The sequence below is a fragment of the Physella acuta genome, unplaced genomic scaffold, assembly GCF_028476545.2.
Source record: "Physella acuta isolate Inbredline_101_S28 unplaced genomic scaffold, ASM2847654v3 ptg001271l, whole genome shotgun sequence".
Taxonomy (NCBI): Eukaryota; Metazoa; Mollusca; class Gastropoda; family Physidae; genus Physella; species Physella acuta.
Window position 1 is genome coordinate 70,362 of NW_026732786.1, and position 24,639 is coordinate 95,000.

The window sequence follows — 24,639 nt, forward strand, 5'->3', positions numbered from 1 at the left end:
ATCAGCAGAACATCCAGATGCACTATCAGCAGAACATCCAGACGCACTATCAGCAGAACATCTAGATGCACTATCAGCAGAACATCCAGATGCACTATCAGCAGAACATCCAGATGCACTACCAGCAGAACATCCAGATGTGCTACCAGCAGAACATCCAGATGTGCTATCAGCAGAACATCCAGATGCACTATCAGCTGGACATCCAGATGCTACATTAGCAGATCATCCAGATGCACTATCAGCAGAACATCCAGATGCACTATCAGCAGAACATCCAGATGCACTATCAGCAGAACATCCAGATGCACTATCAGCAGAACATCCAGATGTGCTACCAGCAGAACATCCAGATGCACTATCAGCAGAACATCCAGATGCACTATCAGCAGAACATCCAGATGTGCTACCAGCAGGACATCCAGATGCACTATCAGCAGAACATCCAGATGCACTATCAGCAGAACATCCAGATGCACTATCAGCAGAACATCCAGATGCACTATCAGCAGAACATCCAGATGTGCTACCAGCAGAACATTCACATGTGCTATCAGCAGAACATCCAGAAGCGCTATCAGCAGAACATCCAGATGCACTACCAGCAGAACATCCAGATGCACTATCAGCAGAACATCCAGATGCACTATCAGCAGAACATCCAGATGTGCTACCAGCAGAACATTCACATGTGCTATCAGCAGAACATCCAGACGCACTATCAGCAGAACATCCAGATGCACTACCAGCAGAACATCCAGATGCACTATCAGCAGAACATCCAGATGCACTATCAGCAGAACATCCAGATGCACTATCAGCTGGACATCCAGATGCTACATTAGCAGAACATCCAGATGTGCTATCAGCAGAACATCCAGATGCTCTATCAGTAGAACATCCAGATGCAATATCAGCAGAACATCCAGATGCTCTATCTGCTGGACTTCCAGATCATCCAGATGCTACATCAGTAGGACTTTCAGATGCTCTATCTGCTGGACTTCCAGATGCTCTACCAGTAGATCCTTCAACTTTCCTACCCCACACCCCATCAGAGCAGGTTGTTCCCTCTCACTGGGAGGAGGAGCCATTAGACATTTCAATGCTGAATCCTTCAGCGTGTGTAGATGCTGGCACCACCAGAAAAGCTCAGGAAAAGTTTGAAGTTAATGCGGACCTGTCTCAGGAGATGTATGGGCACATGTCTTTATGTGACAGCTATTCAACATATGTCAAGTACATGGAGAATCCGGATAACGATGTCCTGACTTCAACCAAGCTATCGGATGTAGAAGATGTAGAAAATAATGTCCTGACTTCAACCAAACTAGGTGACAGTGAAGATGTTGAAAATATTGTTCTGACTTCTACCAAACTAGGTGACAGTGAAGATGTTGAAAATATTGTTCTGACTTCTACCAAACTAGGTGACAATGAAGATGTTGAAAATATTGTCTTGACTTCTACCAAACTAGGCGACAATGAAGATGTTGAAAATATTGTCCTGATTTCTACCAAACTAGGTGACGATGAAGATGTTGAAAATAGATCAGCAGTTTTGCTTATAGATGATGTTAGTGTGGAGTGTGATAAAGATGAAAGTGAGCCTCTCCTGACTGAACCATGTGGGAATGAAAGTGAAGATGAGACTTTCATAACTGCACCATCTGTGAACATAGATATGGATGAAACTTCCATAACTGAACTATCTGAGAATACAGATGTGGACATCACTGAACCATATGAGAATATAGATGTAGACAAATATTCCATTCCGGAACCATCTGAGAATATAGATCTGGACAAAACTTCCATCGCTGCACCATCTGAGGATATAGGTGTGGATGATACTTCAATCACTGCACCATCTGAGAATAAAGATGTGGACGAAACTTCCATCGCTGCACCATCTGAGAATAAAGATGCTGATGATACTTCAATCACTGCACCATCTGAGAATAATGATGTGGACGAAACTTCCATCGCTGCACCATCTGAGAACATAGATGTGTCTGTCATCGCTGCAACATTAGAGGAAAACTTTTCTAACGAGACAAGCAACATTGAATTTTATACCTGCATGTCTTTCCAGTCAAACTGTATGTTTCCAGAATCCCCAGTACTTAATGCCACGGTGCCGCAAGTACATCTGATGGAAATGGCACCAAAACACCAAATTTTAGAGTCACCAGTGTACGAGTCACCAGCCACGACTGCTTTAGACTCACCGTTGATGCATGAGTCACCATATGAGACTGCTTTTGAGTCACCGCTGATATATGAGTCACCTTCAAACAGAGCCAGGTCCACTTTGTTTACACAAGAATTTCAAACGTCACCCCTAGATATGTCCCCAAGACCAAATCTTCTGGAGTCCCCTTTTGAAGAATCTTCCACTGGGAAAGTTCTAGACTTTCCCAGGAATGAAACGCCAACACAGCAAAAGTTTAGTGAGGCACAACAAAGCCCTGAAAGGTTATGCCCAGAGGTTTCTTTGGCTGTGTCTGGGGGAGATGAAGTTGGCATCGCATCCTCAGACATCCTGCTGCCCCACTGTCTGACTCCATTCTCAGATCATGTTGCACAGCCATTTGTGTTCATGGGAAGTGCTGTTGGCTTTGAGATAACCAATGACTTCATGCTTGAAAAAGTAGGTGACAACAATCTTGAGAGAGTGGGTGACAATAACATTGGGATAGAGGATAAAATTGGTAGCCTGGAGGAAGAGGATGAGAGTATTCTTGAGGAACAGGAAGAAGGTATTCTTGAAGAAAAAAATGGGAGTATTCTTGAGGAACAGGAAGAAGGTATTCTTGAAGAAAAAAATGGGAGTATTCTTGAGGAACAGGAAGAAGGTATTCTTGAAGAAAAAAATGGGAGTATTCTTGAGGAACAGGAAGAAGGTATTCTTGAAGAAAAAAATGGGAGTATTCTTGAGGAACAGGAAGAAGGTATTCTTGAAGAAAAAAATGGGAGTATTCTTGAGGAACAGGAAGAAGGTATTCTTGAAGAAAAAAATGGGAGTATTCTTGAGGAACAGGAAGAAGGTATTCTTGAAGAAAAAAATGGGAGTATTCTTGAGGAACAGGAAGAAGGTATTCTTGAGGAAGAGGATGAGTGTATTCTTGAGGAACAGGAAGAAGGTATTCTTGAGGAAGAGGATGGGAGTATTCTTGAAGAAGAGGAAGAGAGTATTCTTGAAGAAGAGGAAGAGAGTATTCTTGAAGAAGAGGAAGAGAGTATTCTTGAAGAAGAGGAAGAGAGTATTCTTGAAGAAGAGGAGGACCATAGTCTTGAAGAAGAGAGTAGTCCTGAGGAAGAGGATGAGAGTTATCTTGAAGAAGTGGAAGACAATAGTCTTAAGAATTTGGATGACAACATTCATGAAAATTTTGATGAAATTGTTTTCCTTGAGAAAGTGGATGACAATGTCAACCTTGAAAATTTGGATGACAATGGTAGCATTGAGAATGTGAATGACAACTTCCTTGAGAACATGGAAGACAATGTCAGCCATGAGATAGTGGATGATGATGGTTGTCTTGAGCAATTGGATGACAACATTCTTGAGAAAGTGGATGATATCAACCTTGAGAAAGTGGATGACAATATTAACCTTGAGAAAGTGGATGACAATATTAACCTTGAGAAAGTGGATGACAATATTAACCTTGAGAAAGTGGATGACAATATCAACCTTGAGAAAGTGGATGATGTCAGTCTTGAGAAAGTGGATGACAATGTCAACCTGGAGAAAGTGGATGACAATGTCATCCTTGAGAATGTGGATGACAATATTAATCTTGAGAAAGTGGATGACAATGTCAACCTTGAGAAAGTGGATGACAATATTAACTTTGAGAAAGTGGATGACAATGTCAACTTTGAGAAAGTGGATGACAATGTCAACCTGGAGAAAGTGGATGACAATATTAACCTTGAGAAAGTGGATGACAACATTCTTGAGAAAGTGGATGACAATGTCAACCTGGAGAAAGTGGATGACAATGTCAACCTTGAAAATGTGGATGACAATGGCAGCATTGAGACAGTTGATGACAACAGTTTTGCTGAAGTGAATAACAATGTCAGCCTTCTCAGAAGTAACCTTGAGAAAGTGGATGACAGGCTTGATAAGGTGGATGAAAACATCCTTGAGAAAGTGGACAAAAACATCCTTGAGAAAGTTGATGAAAACATCCTTGAGAAAGTAGACGACAACAGCATGCTAGAAAATATTACTGACAACAGCCTTGAGAAAGTGGATGACAGCATTCTAAAAAAAGTTGCCAACTGCAGCCTTGAGAAAGTGTCTGAAACTTCCAAGAGCAGCCTAGAATCCAACCAATCAGAAAGAGAGACAGACATCTCCAGTGGTGAGTCCTCCCTGCCCAACATGACAGAGTATGATGAGAGCAACCTTAGCAGTGAGGAAGGCACCTGGGATGCTGACGTCAGCAGCTTTGAGGCCATGCTCCTGGCACCCAAGACCTTGCGCCACAGAACCAGCCAACCGTTGAAGTACTCCTTCCTGGCATCTCAGCGTCAAGCTATGGGTCCAGCTTTTGGGGTGGAAGCATTTCACGCGGTGTTTGACCTTGATGATGTTGAGGTCAACCCGTTCCCCCTGGACACTGCAGGTGGGGATGACCCTAGCTTAAAACCTTTCACAGCTGATGAAGTCACCACTGAAACAGAAAATAGGCTTGTTGATTCTGTGCATCCCAACCAAGATTATCAGAGGCTTGTAGATTCTGAGCATCACAACCAAGATTATCAGAAGGTTGTAGATTCTGAGCATCACAACCAAGATTATCAAGTAGGTGGAGATGTAGCAGTCGACAGAGCTGTGACAGCTGACAGATACTCTTCCTTTCTCAGTCTCTCCCCCATTGAATACCCACCAGCATTGTACACCACAACACATGATGACACTTTTACTGTTGCTGAGGAGGAAAGATTGTCCTCTTTTGTACAGACCATCCTCAATGAACCGACCTCTGATGCCCCCATCACAGGTTTACCACCCAGGTCTCAAAGAAAAAGGTCAGCAAGAACTGATGAGAAGTCATACAAGAGACGCCAGTCCAGCTTGTTTAGAATGAGCCCACAAAGGCACAATCTAGGGGACTATGCTGGGCATGATTTGTATGAGTTTGATGAGGAAGACATGGAAGGAAGCATCCAGCTTGAATCCTTGTATTACTCTGATAGCTTTGAGAGTGCAGATGATGTTCAGCAGGAGTTGAACACCGCCCAGATGATTGAATCTCTTTTGTTTGAGGACCAGAGTAAGGAGAGTGCTGTCTGTGTTAGGAGGAACCTACAGCATCAGTTTTCTACCTCAGAACATTCACATGCTGCAGTCAAGGAAACGGCTGGAGATCTAGAACAATCTCTACTCAATGCTGGAAGTGCAGAAACATCATTGCAAATAAGTGGTTTGGGAATGTATGGTGTAATGGAAAGGAGTGGGTCTGTAACTATTCATAGCGATGGTTATGCGCTAGACAGTACGTCAGACTGGAGTTCTGTGTCTGACCAGCATCAGATGATGGACATGTCTGGCATTCAGCTGTTGTCCACCCTTCCTTCCTGCAGAGAACCTAGGTCAAAAGAGGATGAAAATGTCTCAGAAATCAGCTTTTGTGCTGGCTCAGCTGAGTTTTTGGATGCTGTTGCTAGGCGACATAAGAAGTCTGTCAGCTTTACACTGCCGCCAGAGGACATGGACACTAGTATTGATAGGGATAGCCCTGATGTGGGCTTCTTAGATGTGTCCTCTATTCTAGAAGAGTCTGATGACTCAGATGCTGAAGTGCATGAATCTGAAACGCATGCGCAGGACACCATTGATGTTCTGCAGGACACACATGCCAGTGTACAAGGCAAGGAGTCTGAAGTAGAATGGGCTAACACTGAGGTGGAGGTCAGGCCAGTTGAAATCAACTACCAGCCATTCCTAGCAGGAAGACGCAGCTCACTGAACAAGTCTATTCTCTCCAGCATCAGGGAGGAGCCTGAAGAGGCAGAGAGTGACCTGAACACAGGCATGCTGAACCTTCATGTGGACGCTTCCCTCTCCAGTGGGGACAGCTCTGGAGACAGTAGTGAGAGTTTGATGGTTGAGGACAGTGGTGATGCTGTGGGTGCATGCCCAGTTACTGCTGCTGGCTTGGGAGGTGAGGTGGAGGAATGGAATGTTTTGGCTCTTGACAGAGCAGATATGGACATATATAACACTGAAATGGACTCAAGGAGAGAAGATAGTGACAACAAGAAAGCAGAACTTGATATGAATATAAAGATGCATTTAGCAGATGTTGATTTTGATGTAAGCAAAGATGGTGACATTGATATACCAGATAGTGATGAGGCATTTCTAGAAAATCCTTCCTTGGATGAAGATGAAGTTGGGGATACAAATGACATATGGGATAACCAGATGCCTTCACAGTTTGGCCAAGAGAACCACCAGTCTGACACAAAGTACCAGATGCCTTCACAGTTTGGCCATGAGAACCATCAGTCTGACATAGAGTACCAGATGCCTTCACAGTTTGGCCATGAGAGGCAGCAGTCTGACATAGAGTACCAGATGCCTTCACAGTTTGGCCATGAGAACCAGCAGTCCGACACAGAGTACCAGATGCCTTCACAGTTTGGCCATGAGAACCACCAGTCTGACACAGAGTACCAGATGCCTTCAAAGTTTGGCCATGGAAGGCAGCAGTCTGAGAACTCCTGGAGTGATTCAGCTGCCAGAACCAGTAGCTGCACATCCTCTACCCACTGTGGCACAGAGATTCACTTAGAAATTAACATTGACTGGGACTCTCCTGAAGATTGCACATGCATGCGTGCCAAAGATGTAGTTGAGGACAAACCCAAAGAGCACCTGGATAAAACTTTCAGTGTGAGTGATGCTGACTTGCCTGATTCAGCTGAGGATGGAGGTCTGGGTCATGTGGGTGATGATGCTGCAAGCATGCAAGAGGAACTTCTGGTCAGCGGCAGGTCCTTAGATCTGGCCACACCTGAATATAGTGCCATGGACAGTGAAGAATATTTCGGTCTGTTTGAAAGTCTTAGAAGAGAGTGTGAAGGTTATCTTCAGAGCAAGAGAAACAAGAGGATCGCAAGGTCTAGCACAGGCCTAGAAGATTACCAACTGGTTGACATGAAGGCTTTTGGTGATCCTGGTGTAGCCACAGAGCCACTGGCACACTGGAAGTGTCTGTCTGATGAGGACACAGATGAGGAAACAGATGGTGAGGTGGAGCAGGGTTACCTCACCACACCAGCCAGCCAGGACACACCTCATGGTGAGATTCATTTAGTGGACCCAGGGAGTCATGTGAGGAGGAACATGTTTATTAATGGTTGGGACGACAAGCAAAAAAACATTGAAGGCTCCGATGGCAAGCAAAAAAACATTGATACATGGGATGTGAAGCAAAGGGACATTGATAGTTTGGATGAAAAGCAAAAGGACGTAGATAGTTTGGATGAAAACCAGAGGCCTCAGGTAGATTTGAACGAGGCACTAAATGTAACACTAGACAGCAGTGGGAGTCTGTCATGGCTGGATGACAAAGTTGAGGAGAGTGGGCTGAAGCTCAATGAAACTTTCCTTGTGGAGGACGAGAGTGATGAGCTGGAGACATCCCAGGAGAAGCTGATTGAGGACTGGGACATGAGCAACCCAACATTTCATCTAGATGAGAGCAGTCAGGGCCCTCACTACAGGGAGGGGGCTCAGCCAGCTCATGAGGACCTTCACTACAGTGAGGGGACTCTACCACCTCATGAGGGTCTTCACTACAGGGAGGTGGCTCAGCCAGTTGATGAGGGCCTTCAGGACCTAAAAGTACATCAAGAAGAATTTTTTTGTGTGGGGGAATACCTGCCTGAATATAGAGACCATGATGATTTAAACCTGCTTGATGAAAGCCCACTTGAGTGTAGTAATGAGGATGAAATATGCCTGCTAGTCAAAAGCCCAACATATTCTACCAATGAGGTTAACATAACATTGGATGAAAGCCCACTTGAGTGTAGTAATGAGGATGAAATATGCCTGCTAGTCAAAAGCCCAACATATTCTACCAATGAGGTTAACATAACATTGGATGAAAGCCCACTTGAGTGTAGTAATGAGGATGAAATATGCCTGCTAGTCAAAAGCCCAACACATTCTAACAATGAGGTTAACATAACATTGGATGAAAGCCCACATGGGAGTGAAGATGAGAATATTAACCCCTTAGATAGTAAAGAAAAGGGTGGCTTTAACGTATTAGATAAAAGCTCATGTGGTAACAAAGAAGAGGAGGGTAGTATCACCCCTTTAGATGAAAGCCCACTGAAGAATACAACAGAAGCGGGTACAAAAACCTTAAGCCCACTTAAAAAGAAAGAGGAAACCATCATTCCTTTAGATAGCAGCTCATCTGATAACTACGAAGAGGAAGACCTGAACGCGTCCTCCGAAGCTTACTCAGAAAACATGGAGTTGCTTGGAAGTTCAGATGAGAGGCTGACAGAAGATTCCAGTGAATCTCGCAGCGACTCGGACATTCTGCTACACACTTCCAGCAGAATTTCTGACCTATCAATTCTCCAGAAGCTGATTGGTCACTTCACCGACATCGAGGTTGCTGAAAAACAGACACCGGCCAGAAAACGTACTGGGTTGGTTTCCTCTGAAAATACACAGGAAATGGACTTGAAGAAGAGCCTGGATTCAAATTTAGAAAGTTGCAGCGGGGAAACAAACAGAAATGATAATGAAAATGGGAGCCCTAGCGGATCCGATGACAACAATCCTGAGGTCAAGGTTCACAAGTACTACCACCTGTACTTTGAACCCCAGGACGATGACTGCACTGATGACTCTGACGTAGACGCAGACAGCTGCAGCACGCTGTTCAAAAACTTGAACTTGGAGTGCTGTTCACCTCCACAAAGAGACCCACACAGTGATGATGTCGTGCCTGCTAAGCTGGAATGCTGCATGACCCAGTCCTCGTCTTCTGGGTTACTGGGTCAATCTGACCTCTGCTGCTCTAGCGACCTTTTTGCTGTATCTTTATCTGATACAAATCTGGCTCTAGAGCCCAGAGATAGCTCTCAGGAATTGGTGCTCTCAGATACTACTACCTGTTCCAGCGCTAAGCCACGGTATAGCTCATTCTTAAATGGCAACTCCTGTGACGATGAGGATCTGGCCAGATACAAGTGTTGTCATGAGTGGGTTGTGTTGTCGTGTCAGTGTCAAGGAACCTCCTCGGAATGTTCCAGCAGTGAGGCTCAGGGCTCCGAGCTGTACGACCGAGCTAAGTTTAGCCAGGAGTCAGGCACAGTGGTAGTGGGGAACAGTGGCACTCCCAGCCAAGATTGTAGCACTCACACCTTTGACTTAGCTGTCAGTAGCACCACTCACACCCACGACAGTGCTGTCAGTAGCACCACTCACACCCACGACAGTGCTGTCAGTAGCAACACTCACACCCATGACAGTGCTTTCAATAGCACCACTCATACCCATGGCTTAGCTGTCAATAGCACCATTCACGCTAATCTGGACACGCTCGCCATCCCAGACCAGCATGCCTTGCACAGTAAACAAAACCAGCGCAGTTCAGACAGCAGTCATCACCAGAATCTTGACAGCGCTATTAATAGTACCACTCACACTGGTGACAGCGCTCTCAATACCAACAGTGAAGAGCGAATCTGTGTGCCCAGCTTTCAGAGTTACCTGGATACAGTCACCAGCCTAGACCATCATGCCTCGCACAGTAAACACAGTTCAGACAGCAGTCATCACCAGAATCTTGACAGCGCTATTAATAGTACCACTCACACTGGTGACAGCGCTCTCAATACCAACAGTGAAGAGCGAATCTGTGTGCCCAGCTTTCAGAGTTACCTGGATACAGTCACCAGCCTAGACCATCATGCCTCGCACAGTAAACACAGTTCAAACAGCAGTCTGCACCAGCACCGAGCAAGCTCCCGCGTCCATTCAGACGATTTAACTCACCAGTTCCATGTTCTGTTTGACGACGATGACGAGGTAGAGGACACACCAAGCCACACTGAACAGCACATACATTTGCATCAGAGCAACTTGAACACTGTCTTTGAGTTCCGAGATCGCTTTTATATTCAGCTTCACCAAGCTTACTTCCCAGCTGCCGAGGGCATCACAGATGGTAGATTGTTTGCCGTTTCAGAGTTTCCATTTCGGACATTCATGTTTTCAATTTTTTGTTGAGTTCAAAGGTTATTTTCAATTTTTAAATTACTTTTAAATGGCTACAGTTGTAAAGAAAATTTGTGTTTTATTGTTTACATTGTTTCAAGTTCTTTTTCTGTTTTCTTTTCTTGTTTGTTGAATAGTTTAGTCTGCACACATCATTACTGTATTTAAATAAATTCTTCACTTTTTACTGACAGTTTTAATCCAGTTTATTGGTTGAAATAATTAACAAAATTTCTGATGCAAAATTTTCAAATATTTAACTTAAAAATTAGCTTGAGCTTGACACTAACCATAAATATTGTAAATGGATTATTTATTTCACACAAAATATATTTAGATTATGCTTTTCATGAAGTATTTGTATTTAATTGGGAATTATTAAAGATCATTTTCCTTCCATTACTTGGGCCTCTGTAATATAACACTGATGAATTCTCTTTGTATATAACATTGATGAAATCTGCTTTGTCCCACCATAATCCCTGTAATCCCTGTTACATTGTTCCACCATAATCCCTGTGCATAGCTCACTGAAATTTTCCTATCCTAATAATTTACTTTGTTTTGCAGATGATCTAACCAAACTGTTAAGAGAAATTATGCAAGAAGCTAGAAACCTAACAGATGCTGAAAGGTAAGCACTAAATGGCAAGTGATGTATCATTTAAATGCTTATAACAGGTTATATATCATGTAATACTTATAACATGTGATGTCATTAATTTATATTTATAATAAGTGATATATCATGTATTGCTTATAACTTGTGATATATCATGTAATGCTTATAACATGTGATCCATCGTGTTTCAGGTGTTCAGTATTTCTGCTAGACAAAGACACAGATGAACTGGTTGCCATGGTATTTGACGGGATTACTGCTGATGATAAGGAGGTAGGTGTCTACCTAGGGGGAGGTGGGATGTCATTGCTGGAGTTTTGTTTCAATGTTAAAGTACACTCCATAGAAATGTCAGAGAGATTTAAAACAAAACCCCACCCTCCATAGCATGAATGTTACAGTACACTCCATAGAAATGTCAGAGAGATTTAAAACAAAACCCCACCCTCCATAGCATGAATGTTACAATAAACTCCATACAAATGTCTAGAAAATTAAAAAACAAAACCCCCACCCTCAATAGCATGAATTGTTCAAGGGAGGTAATTTCATTGTCGCACATCATTGCACACACATATACCTAACTTGGTAACACAGTGTTTAAATAGATACTAACTGATTGTAAAGTGGGATATTTCAATCACATGACTGGTGTTATCCCATGGTGCTCACTGTGTACCTGCTAATCTTAATCACCTAGAGGATTAACTCATGCATGAACTAAGTACTTACCTACCTGTTTCGTCACTAACTGTTTATCACTAACAATCCATCACTAATAATTTATCACTAGGATAAAATAACATTAACGTTAATTTTTTTTTAAACTTTGGAATAAAACAACACGTTATTGAAATGTATATTTACCTTAAATCTGTGTGGCTTTATAGTGAAGTTAATCAGTGTTTTCTTTTAATTAAGCTAATTTTCTTTAATTTTTGTGGTATTTTAAAAGTTGTGACTAGGCTTTGTCAAGCAGTCAGTCTAAAAAAGCTTTAGATGGATAATTTCACAGAAGACAATCATTCCCAACTACCTGAAATAGTTTTTAATAAACCTTAGCTTCTCTAATTGAGGTGTTTAAATTGTGTACTTGCTTGGATATAAAAGTTTAAATGTGTTCATATGTCTGTGTTTAATACACACTGATAGGGTGGTGAATTGTAGAGAAGCTCTTGTTAGGTTTATTGTGTTTTCAAGTCTTCATAAACCTTAGCTTCTCTAATGGCGGTGTTTAAATTGTGTACTTGCATGAGTGTAATAGTTTAAATGTGTTCATGTATGTGTTTAATACACAATGATAAGGCCGTGAATTGTCGGAGAGTTCTTGTAAGGTGTATTATTTGTATGGAGAAATATATAACACGATTGTTGTTAGCATTTTAATGGCACAGTGTGGAAAATGTCTTCAATCATTATGCAATGATGTTAGCCAAATCTAGCCATATTTATCTGTGTACAACTGAGGTATATTACGTGTACGGTGGAATACAAAGAATTAACTGAAGACATGATAAATATATTTTTGTATAATTAGCTACCATTTTGAAGATGAACATTTGGTTGAATTAAAATAATAGTATAAATAAGTAGGTCAGAGTATGTAGGTCAGCCACAGGTTTCAGCATGTAGGTCAGTCGTAAGTGTCAGAGCATGAAGGTCAGCCGCAAGTGTCGGAGCATGTAGGTCAGTAACAGGTGTCAGCATATATAGGTCAGTCACAGGTGTCAGAGTATGTAGGTCAGTTACAGGTGTCAGCATGTAGGTCAGCCACAGGTGCCATAGTATGTAGGTCAGATGCAGGTGTCAGCATGTAGGTCAGCCATAGCATGCAAGTGTGCCATGGCATGCCTATCACATGACTACCAGGAAGAGCATGTCCTTTCATACAATACAGCGTAGTATCATCCTAGTGCTATGTGCTTGCGTTGGACACATCTCGTCAAGATTAGAACTTTTAAGTTTTAAGTAATGATAGTATTTTAGATTATTATTTTTATTTGTCATTTTATTTGATAATGAAATTAGTTAGTCTTGTAATTATTTTTTAAATTTAGTTTTGGATGTTTGAAAATATCTTGTTATATAGTATATGTTAGGTTACACGTATTCACTATTTATATCCTAAAATCTTTGAGACTATTTAATATTGTATTTCCATATTTTTAATTATTTGTGTTTTCTATTTTTTTTTGTCTCCGCCCCTTGCCCAATTTCATTCCCTCCAAAAGCATGTAATTATGTCCTTGAGGCAACACAGAGGCCCAGAGAGAGATAACTGTGTAAGACAAGTATGTTTTGTTGAAACTAACCCCATTTTGTAGTGTTGCTTCCCTTGCAGTGCCAGAAGTCTTTACATGGAGTTTGTTCTTGCATTGTGTCACCAACTTCTAATCTTTTCATTGGCCAGTGAATTTTTGTTTTCTTGGAATGGTGTTGCCTAGCTAGAAAGCCAAGAAAAGACTGGGTTTTTTAAATTATGTTTTTAAAGCACATGGTTGATTGGATGGATGTTTGCATGGTGCTGATTGGTCAGTTTTGTTGTACTGTCTATTGATTTTTTTTTTTGACAGGAGTTATCTGACTTGAGCCTCCCAAACTAAATTGAACTAAATTTGTTTGAAACTAATCTTTCTGTTGACCATTGAGTAAACATTTCTCAACCTACTGCTTCTATCTTTTATTTACTTTTTATTTATTTACTTATTTTTTTATGCTAGAGAGTAAGCCAGTTTCAAATCTAATTTTAGTCTAACATTTTCTTTTTAGATGTCTAGTGAGTTTACTAGCTGTTGGTAATTCTTTAGAGCATTGCTATCACTTAAAGCATCCAAGGAATGATTATGAAATTTTTAATTATTTTCTTCTAATTGCCTCTGCGATTGTGTCTTTTAATCACTGAAATTAGAAAGAAATTTTGGATTTTTTTTTAAGATTAAATCAAAAGAATGTTTTCACCTTTTGATTTGTTGCCTAAAAAGTTATTGTTGATGTTAGGAAGCAACCAATTTTAATTTTAGATTGATTTAATAATTTTTTCCCTTCATTGCCTAAAAAATCTGACTGGCAGAACGTAAGTAACCTAGACCTAGAGCCAGTGTATGCCAGTATAGCTATCAACTTGACCTAGTGTATATATCCTATTTGGCTTCTTTTTGTTTTCAGTGGCAATTTGGGGATGGGGTACGTAAGTGTTTGCCTGGCTTACAGTACTGCACATGATGCTTGGTAGTCACCCAATTTGGCTATACAATCATTTTTCTACTTTTTTTTTCATTTCTTTCAACTCTTTTTTTTTTTTCAGATAAAAATTTATAAAGACAAGGTTTTATTTTTTTGTTTAGCTAAATTAGAATAAAGTTCATAGATTTTTGTGTAGGATGGTAATATCAGGTTAAAAAATAGTGCATCCAATTTTTTCCGAGGATTAATCTTTTTTTGTTTGGATAAGATTTTTCAAAGACCAGTTCTTGGGGAGTATATTTATGGGATTTTATACATCATTACATGAATTAAAGATAAGCCATTTGAAATATACACAGTCAGTCATCTGTAAACCATGCTAGTTCAGGTGAATTGGTCATGAATTAGTCTTTACATCTGTATATATACCTTGTCATTCATTAGTGATTAAATTAATAATTAAATCATTTATTCAGCTTAGCAAATTTTTGGTTATGAATCAGTCATTAAATCTGGTCTATATCTGTCATGTTTCTAATACTGAAGAATACGTATGACGCAAATTAATCAAAATTAAGTCGGCATCCGAATCTGCGTATGACAGAAATAAGTCCAAATTAAGTCTGTACCCGTATGATGGAAATAAGTCCAAATTAAGTCAGTGTCGTCTGTCCATCAGTTGTGATGGGCACCTAAATCCTACGACTCAGCACTGTGCATTACTGGATGTTACCACATTAAGTGATTTGAAAGCATTTTCCATTATTCTATAACCACAGTATTTAACAAGGATATCGAACATGCATTTATATTATAATCTTAATTTATATTCAGTAATACTTCACAAATATTTATAATCTCTCTCATTTTCTTTTTAAATATATTTATACATCTACATTTATCATCCTAAGTTGTACATTAGCAGCCATGCTAACTTAACCCAAACTCGTCTAAACATTATCTGTGTTTATTTATAGAGAAGAAATCAGCTCTGTATAAATTCAAGTAGTCATTTTAATTTTAGCATTTCTACCATTGTTTATTTAAACAATAACTTTATTTCAAGCTGCGTAGTTTTTTTTTTTTTTTGTTATTCACAAAACACATTTTAAAACCTAGACAAGTATGAGACTATTTCAGTTACAATTTGAGAAAAAAAACATTCGACATACTGAAATAATAGAAAGTCATCTCATTAGCATTGTATAATGATCCTACTATAAAAGCTTTGTATAATGATCCTACTATAAACCCAGGTTTCTCGAAAGTCTCTGTTTGCCGAAGTTTTAAAATGTGTTCTTGTGTGTAGTTCTCAGACCTGCAGTCAGCTTCCAATCTATTATTGACTTCATTTTTTTTTTTGCGCTCCTAATAGTTTCCAAGATGAAAATGATTGTATGATGAGTAGTTTTTTGTATACCTATACAATTTTCAAGTTAACCTTGTAGTTCTTAAAATCACTTCTCCCTTGAAAATATTCCCAGAAACATTAAGTTAGACCCAGGAAATTAACCCATAAGTGTTGACTGTCCATGAAATTATTTTTTAACTATTGAGTTAAATTTATAAAGTTATCGTTAAAAGTAACTTATCTCCAACAGTATTTAGTTAAACTAATGTAATATTTTCTAATTATTGTATAATAAACTTACACGATTATCCCATCCATGAATACATGAATATATAGTTTAACCCATTAGTTAGTAAGTTTATCCCCAATAGTTTTGAGGTTACCAGTAAAATTATCCTATACATATTATTTAAATCTATAAAAGTATTCCAGAAGGATTCTGGTTAACTTATAAAAATTCTAACAGCTACTAAGTTAAACCGAATAAAATTATAAAAGTATTAGGTTAATCCTGTTTATTTGTAGGTACAAGATTTTAAAATGAAATACTGTAAAATAAAATGTTGGCAGCTGTAATAGATTAAATTAAAATTTATGAAACAATCGCCACATCTCTTTACAGTCCCAACATCAGTCTATCTTTACAGCCACAACATCAGTCTATCTTTACAATCCCAACATCAGTCTATCTTTACAATCCCAACATCAGTCTATCTTTACAATCCCAACATCAGTCTATCTTTACAATCCCAACATCAGTCTATCTTTACAATCCCAACATCAATCTTTACAATCCCAACATCAGTCTATCTTTACAGCCACAACATCAGTCTATCTTTACAATCCCAACATCAGTCTATCTTTACAATCCCAACATCAATCTTTACAATCCCAACATCAGTCTATCTTTACCATCCCAACATCAGTCTATATTTACATCAAAGCACTAAGTTCTATCCATATGTATTTACAAAACTCTTTTTCTAGAATCTTTTTATTGTCCGGTCAATGTGGTTTTAATATGCTTGGCCTGTTTGAAAGTAAAATGTCAAAAAGTTAGTGGGTTTAATTTGAACTTTAAAGAAGCCAAATAAAGCATGACTTTTTAATTTCTCTATGAGACACCATTGAGAAACGTGTATACTAACAGCTGGATGATTGCATGCCCTTTCTGCACTTGTTCACAACTTTTTGCTGACAAAAATTTCTTCTTGTTTCCTGTACCGGCAAATTTTTTTCCCATCTGTTTCTTTATTCATCTGCGCACCATCCACGTTACCAATTTTTATTTTGTTTCATTTTCTCTTGTTCACACCGTAAGAGTAAATTTTTTCATCACAGGTTATATTTTATTTTGTTTCGTTACATTTTGGAACAAATTTTCAATATCCTCACTTCTGCCCCATCTTATTCTTTTCTATTTGATTGATTCAGTTTTGCACTACATAATCACTTCCACGCGCTATGGTTCATCATTTATTTGGAAGTTTAAAATGAAGTAAACACATGCTTTTTTGCAACTTTCTCTGCTAGAGAGTTATATTGTATAAATCTTAGAATGTTTTCAGTTTTAGGGTATAAATATTTTATTAAAAAAAATTTCATCTTGATAAGTTGTATTGCTAGTTTTGAAGAACATAAATCTTTAAAAATATTAACATACAATCCATTTGAAACATAAATGTGTAAGTTCTTTGGAAAATAATTATTCAATTAATTAATGAACATCTGGTATTAAAATATAAAATATTCACAGATAAAAGACAAAGCTCTTTAATTTTTTAAAACTCTGATAAACCTCTTATTATCATTCACTCAAGGATAACGTGCTTTGGACAACAATAATGTTAAATTATCCTTAATAGAATTTATTTGAATGATTAAGATTTACTTTAAAATAAAGTATGAATACGCTTGTAAACCTAAAATATAACAATTGCTAGATACATGTCAGCTGGTGTTTACAATGTGTAATCAAATTACTGCTTGATAGTATATTTCTTAACTCAAACAGAAGTTTTTTCAAACTAATTGAACTGCTTGAAAGAATATTTTTTTTTTTAATTCTAGGGAAATATTATCAATCTAAAAAACAAACTGAAATTGTATCAACTTATTAAACTGCTTGAAATTATATTTGTTAATTCTAAAAATAAATATCAATTTAAAACACAAACATGGAAGATGGATCAAAGTATTTTAATTTATTTGTTAATTCTAGAGAAATATAATCCTATATAATTGAACGTAGAAGTTGTACCAAACTAATTGGATGCACACAAGAAAAAAGATTGAATGGCCCGCACCCTGTCCATATTCATCTGACATTTGGAATGCTTGCACACAGAAGTTGGGGATAATACTCTGACTTGCAGGAAGACATGTAACCTTGGCCTGGGTCACATTGACCAATCAAATCTCTTAATTCTCTGGTCTTCTCAACCAATCAAATCCCTTGATTTTGTGAATGCTGCATTTTTTTTTCTAACCACTCACTGCAAAGACTGTCTTCTAAAATAAAACAAGAATTTTACACACTTCTATTATTAGAAGCAATGAATTTTTGTAAAAGAGCCTTTAATTTTACCTCACTAAGTTTATAAAACAAACAAACTAAAGTTTAGAATTGAGGTTGACTAAATGACTAAAGAAGGTTAAAACATGATGGGCAGGTTAACTTTTTGGATTGTTTTCATGACTTTATTTTTATTTATTTTTTTATTTCTGATTTGGTTTGATTTTTTGTTTTCTTCTAGGTACAAGGTGAAATTAGACTGCCCAAAAATCAAGGCATTGCAGGTCATGTAGCAACCACAGGTCAGTTGATAATGCTACCTCAGGTCAGTTGGTAATGCTACCTCAGGTCAGTTGATAATGCTACCTCAGGTCTGTTGATAATGCTACTACCTCAGGTCAGTTGATAATGCTACCTCAGGTCAGTTGATAATGCTACCTCAGGTCAGTTGATAATGCTACCTCAGGTCAGTTGATAATACTACCTCAGGTCAGTTGATAATGCTACCTCAGGTCAGTTGATAATGCTACCTCAGGTCAGTTGATAATGCTACCTCAGGTCAGTTGATAATGCTACCTCAGGTCTGTTGATAATGCTACTACCTCAGGTCAGTTGATAATGCTACCTCAGGTCAGTTGATAATGCTACCTCAGGTCAGTTGATAATGCTACCTCAGGTCAGTTGATAATACTACCTCAGGTCAGTTGATAATGTCATCCCTGCTACCTCAGGTCAGTTGATAATGCTACCTCAGGTCAGTTGATAATACTACCACAGGTCAGTTGATAATACTACCTCAGGTCAGTTGATAATGCTACCTCAGGTCAGTTGATAATGCTACCTCAGGTTAGTTGATAATGCTACCTCAGGTCAGTTGATAAAGCTACCTCAGGTTAGTTGATAATGCTACCTCAGGTCAGTTGATAATGCTACCTCAGGTCAGTTGATAATGCTACCTCAGGTCAGTTGATAATGTCATTCCTGCTACCTCAGGTCAGTTGATAATACTACCTCAGGTCAGTTGATAATACTACCTCAGGTCACTAGATATTGCTACCTCAGGTCAGTAGAAATTGTTACCTCATGCCAGTAAAAAGGCTGATTGCTAGCAATTTTAATATAGCCTTTAGTGTAACAGTTAAAACAATCATTGTTAAAAATGTTTTGAAAATGTCATTATATGGCAGATATTAAAACAAGTGAAGTAGAGTGGATATGTTTTAGTAACCACAGTGAATAAAACAATGTGGGAGTTTAGCTTTAGGCCACACTCTAACTCTCATAAAAACAACAAAGTAATAAATATTTTTTTCTTTGTTTTTTCTTATTGTTCATTTTGCATTTTGTTTCTTTTCATCATACAGGAAAATTGTTAAACATCCGTGATGCATACTCTCATCCCCTGTTTTATAGGGGCATTGACGACTCTACAGGTTTCAGAACCAGGTCAGTGTTATACTGTAGTTGGATGATCTCAACCAATCTAACGGTTCTAACACAATATTAAAAAAACAGCCCTGCTAGTTAACATAATAGAATTAAATTAAAAGTGTGAAGTGTCAGTCCAAAATCATGTCAAAAGGATAATTCTTTTTTTTTATTTCCTGTAGAAATATATTGTGTTTTCCAATCAAGGATGAGGAAGGTAAGTATAATTGTTTTTTATATAGGAATTTGTTGGTGTGTTGTTTTTTTCCTTTAGAAATGGTGGTCTTGTAGGTTTGTGAGACAAATTGTGTTAAATGTGTAGAATAAAGGCAGTCATTATGCTATGTTCTGCTAGAATATAAAGGGGAGAAAAAATCAATAGTAATTTTTGTTTTATTCCCACACTGGTGCCAGCTGTTAGACTCTATTCAGGTGATTATTTTCTACTTCTTGGGAAGGGGAGGTAATCACACATGTACTAAATTACCCCAAGAGGTAGGGTTGCTCCCCTTAAGTTTTTTTTTTTTTGTATTTTTTTTTCTCTGTTGGCACTTGTGTGTAGGTAGGATTGGGATAGGTGGGTAGGTAGGATTGGAATAGGTGCGTGTTCTCTGGTATAAAAGAAACTAGCCGATGACAAGGGAAGATAACTCATACAGTAGCAGTTTGTTTACTTGTGAGTGGATGTAAATTGCCGGACATCTGTTTTAACTTTACATAATGCGTTGTGGTTTTGTTTTCTTCTTTATTTCACCGAAGCCTGGATCACTGTGTTTGTGACGTAATTTTTAAATTAACACTCTGAAGTGCAGAATGTAGATTTTAATCCAACTTGGCTTGTTTATTTTCTCCCTGTTCTTATAAAAGAACAAAACAATTTTCTCTTAAGAGTTATTAAACAGTGAGTACAGTGTCTTTATTGCCAGTTTTTTTTGTTTTGTTAACCTATGTCAGGGGCCATAACTACCATGCTTTATGCCAGGTTGTCCACCGCCCACTTTCCTGCCTGAGTCGTGTTGTATGCGTTGTACTCTAAAGCTGTTTTTTTCTTTGAACCCCGCAGGTGTGGTGTTGGGTGTTGCTCAGTTGTGTAACAAAAAAACCTTCCAGTTTTTCACTACCTTCGATGAAGAGATCGCCTCAGCCTTTGCAGTGTACTGTTGTATCAGCATCAGTCATGTAAGTCCAGTTTTATTATTTTACCTTTTTTTCCTCGTTAATAGAAAACAATCACTTAAATAAATGAAGACGGACTTGAATTTCTGGTCTCACCTTTTGCCGTAGCATCTGAGATTACCTATTAAAACTTCTCATGTTTTATTTTCTTATTTATTTTTAAATATAATTTTGTAATTAGAAAAATTAAAACAAAAATAATTTTAATTTTCACCCCACTCATGTTTCTTTGATTAAAGTTGTATAATACCAGAGTTATTTCAGAAAAGAATGATTCAACATTTAGACTTTAAAAGGGAGAAAAGCTGACCTAGTTTCGTTTTATGTTAAGTGAGAGTTATCTTCCTCTATCTTTATGGCAGTGATATTTTTTCTCTTTTAATGCATGAATAATTAATGGAAAAAATGTTTCTTGCTATCAACAGAGACAATAAAAAGACAACAGTGACATAAGAGTCATAGTCTGTTATCAAATTCTTCTGATCCTAGGCACCAGTATGCTTGTATATATTTGATGAGCATTTCAGAAATATTATGTTTGTTCATTTTTATTTTGATATTTTTAAACTTGAAAAGTTTTTATTTCAGTCTTATGGAGTGATGAAGTAATACCTTTGACACTCCCAAAATGTACTCATTTATAGAGAAAAATAGCTTTGAGAAAAATGTAAATTTAACAGAAAGAGAATTGGGAAGTATATGTTTAACTCTCTTGGCACCAGCTTGAAGTTCATAAACAAAAAAAAAATGTAAATTATCATACTGTGCATTCTATCAAGTTAACTTGCCTAGTACCATAGCTACATTTCTGTTCTGTTAAATATTGAATGCCCAGCTTCATATAAAATAAGAGTGTAAAAAATGACAGAAAAATGTGTTAATTGGGCAAAATCTTAGGAGTAGGGCGAGGTGTTAAGGATATATATTACTTAACCCCCACCACCCCTCCCCAATTCCATGAAATATTAGTTAACCCCACCACCCCTCCCCAATTCCATGAAATATTAGTTAATCCCCCACCACCCCTCCCAAATTCCATGAAATATTAGTTAACCCCCACCACCCCTCCCCAATTCCATGAAATATTAGTTAACCCCCACCACCCCTCCCCAATTCCATGAAATATTAGTTAACCCCCACCACCCCTCCCCAATTCCATGAAATATTAGTTAACCCCACCACACCTCCCCAATTCCATGAAATATTAGTTAACCCCCACCACCCCTCCACAATTCCATGAAATATTAGTTAACCCCCACCACCCCTCCTAAGTGCCTGGATATATTAGTTAACCCTGCCACCTCTACCACTCCTTCTGCCTCAGTTCATGGAAATATTAGTTTAACCCCAAATCACTATATAGATTTTATGCAATTAGACTTAAATCCACAAAAGAGTATTTCAAACGCCCAACACGTTTCTCTAGGGTCTCCCTGAAATTATTAGTGCCCCACTTCAGGGTGCCAAGGGGTTAACATGATCAGAAAATAATAAACAAGAAGCAGATATTATTGTCTAATTTTTCGTATGAGAATATTTGGGGAGTTTGATTAAATTTTTTACCCCATGCATTTGTTTACAGGTCATCCAGCCTGTATCAGCTCAGGATTGTATTCTTCACTTTCACTCTTTTTCTTTTACTTGGCTGTGGTATTACAAATATGTTGTGTGAGCAAATTCTAATTTGAGTTATCTTCAGTAAGCTGAATAGATAAATACTTTTCTTTGTCAATACTTGGTAGTTCCCCTTTAATACACATGATGTACTATGGATTACTGGAGACATGATGTTCTATGGATTGTTGGATACTAATACACATGATGTACTATGGATTACTGGATACTAAAATACATGATGTACTATGGATTACTGGATACTAAAACACATGATGTACTATGGATTACTGGATACTAAAACACATGATGTACTATGGATTACTGGATACTAAAACACATGATGTACTATGGATTACTGGATACTAAAACACATGATGTTCTATGGATTACTGGATACTAAAACAGAATAATTTCTATGGATTACTGGATACCAAAACACATGATGTTCTATGGATTACTGGATACTAAAACAGAATATTTTCTATGGATTACTGGATACTAAAATGCTTTAGGGATTATTGGATAGTAAATAACAAAATGCTTTAAGGATTACTTGATACCTAAACACAAGATGTTCCATGGATTACTGGATACTAAAACACAATATGCCTTAAGGATTACTGGATACTAAAACAATATATTTTCTGGATTGTTGGCTACTAAACAAAAGATGATCAACAAACTAGCAGATAGTTAAATCGCTTAAGAAAATTACTGTTCTAACAAAGAGAAGGAAGATAAAATTAAATATAAATTGGTGTTGCTAAACAGTTGTTTACTCATTGGATGGTGCACTGATATGATATGCACTAGAGGTCAAACATTGGTGATTTAGGCAGTTAGGTAGAAAAACTGGATATTGACCCATACCCAGACAACCGTCTGTGAGGTGGGGGTGGGGGGAATGTGTTGATACTGAAGGTGCTGCCAGATGGCCCAGCCCCTAGCCCACCGTACACGTTACATTTCAGATCCCTCTTGGCCCTGATAGTGTTAGCTTAGTAAGAACCAGAACTGGACTGGTCCTAATGTTACACTTGTTAACCCCTGCTTTCAGTCTCTGATGTATAAAAAAGTGATAGACATCCAATACAGGAATAGCCTGGCCAATGAGCTCATGATGTTCCACATGAAGGTAATTGGACAGTCCACCTCTGCACTGTTTGCTGGTATTTTCTATTTGCATGTTGACATGCACCAGTAGTTCATGGTAGATAACTCTGTGTTGTAATCACTTGAGTAATGTCCCTTGGGTTTTTTCTTCTCTTTTTCCTGCTTGATCTTTTGTTTCAGGATATTAGTTTTGTTTTTGATTAATCTGATGGAAAAATTTTAACTGATGAGATTCATGAAAAAAAAAATTCAGTTAATTAAACAAAACCAAAAAATTCCAACTTTATGATGAAATGTTTTAAGTGTAGCATTGGCTGCGTCTGACAAATTGAATTGCTTGAAAAATAAGACATTGTGAATAGAAACCTGAAGCATATAATCATTTTACTTATTTTCTCAAATGTATGCCATTTTTATACTGTGAAGTTAAGTGTTTTTATAGCCCCTCTCCTTGGTGTTGTCACATTTTTGTCTTAACAATTTTTTTTTATTTTTTTTCAGTTGTCGACTTTTTTTTAACATTTTTATTTCAGTCGTACCACACCACAATAGACAAGCTTGATTTTTTTTTTTTTTGTGGGCTGGAGGTCATTAACCCCTGGCATTGATGTGTTTCACATTTTGGCCATGTGATACACCTAGATCTATTTTGTACCTTTATTTTTTTTAAATCAAATCAACACATTAGTGCTGGGTTACCCCACACGTCCAGTCCACAAAAATTTCACCATGTACTCTTTTGAACTCCCGCATTTTTAAAAATCTTATTTATTTCTGTTTATTTTTTTCTTCTTTTATTTGTTGTGTGTGTTTAATATTGACCTGGATGTTGTCCCCCCTTGGCTTTGCGTGGCCCAACAGTCGCTCATGTACAAGAAGTTGGTAGACATACAACATCGGCACAGGCTGGCTAATGAACTCATGATATTCCATATTAACCAGGTATTTTCTAAGTAACATAGTTTTCTTATGCAACTTTCCCTTTAATACTCTTATATGACCCAAATATTTCTTTAGCAATAAATTCTTAATATTTTACATGACCCAGGTATGTATTCAGCTATAAATCATTAATTCATATAACCAGTAATTTTTTTCACAATGCTATATTTTACATGGCCCAGTGAATTTATTTAGCAATAAACTATTAATAATTCATTTGACCCAGGTATTTTATCGTTGCAATAAACTCTAAATATTTTGCATAACCCACGTATTACCTAAGCAAAAAGCTCTTTAATGTAACATAAAACCCATTTATTTCTTTAGCAAAAAACTCAATAATTCATTTGATCCAGGTATTTGGTTTCACAAGAAATTTGCAATATTTTACATAACTCAAGTATTTCTTTAGCAACTCA

The 24,639-nt window shown here is 37.9% G+C and overlaps 1 protein-coding gene across 2 annotated transcripts in view; it reads left to right on the forward strand.

The window, feature by feature from the left end:
• Positions 1-24,639, forward strand: part of LOC131957839 (cGMP-dependent 3',5'-cyclic phosphodiesterase) — an 85,248-nt gene that overhangs the window by 40,110 nt on the left and 20,499 nt on the right. The window contains exons 14-22 of one of the 2 annotated variants that reach the window (XM_059322643.1): positions 10,844-10,907; positions 11,087-11,168; positions 14,061-14,078; positions 18,186-18,246; positions 19,309-19,390; positions 19,555-19,589; positions 20,436-20,551; positions 23,223-23,300; positions 24,140-24,220. In XM_059322643.1, coding sequence (XP_059178626.1) covers positions 10,844-10,907; positions 11,087-11,168; positions 14,061-14,078; positions 18,186-18,246; positions 19,309-19,390; positions 19,555-19,589; positions 20,436-20,551; positions 23,223-23,300; positions 24,140-24,220 — 617 coding nt within the window. The remainder of the gene's footprint in view (positions 1-10,843; positions 10,908-11,086; positions 11,169-14,060; positions 14,079-18,185; positions 18,247-19,308; positions 19,391-19,554; positions 19,590-20,435; positions 20,552-23,222; positions 23,301-24,139; positions 24,221-24,639) is intronic. The other variant, XM_059322644.1, reaches the window with a different exon arrangement.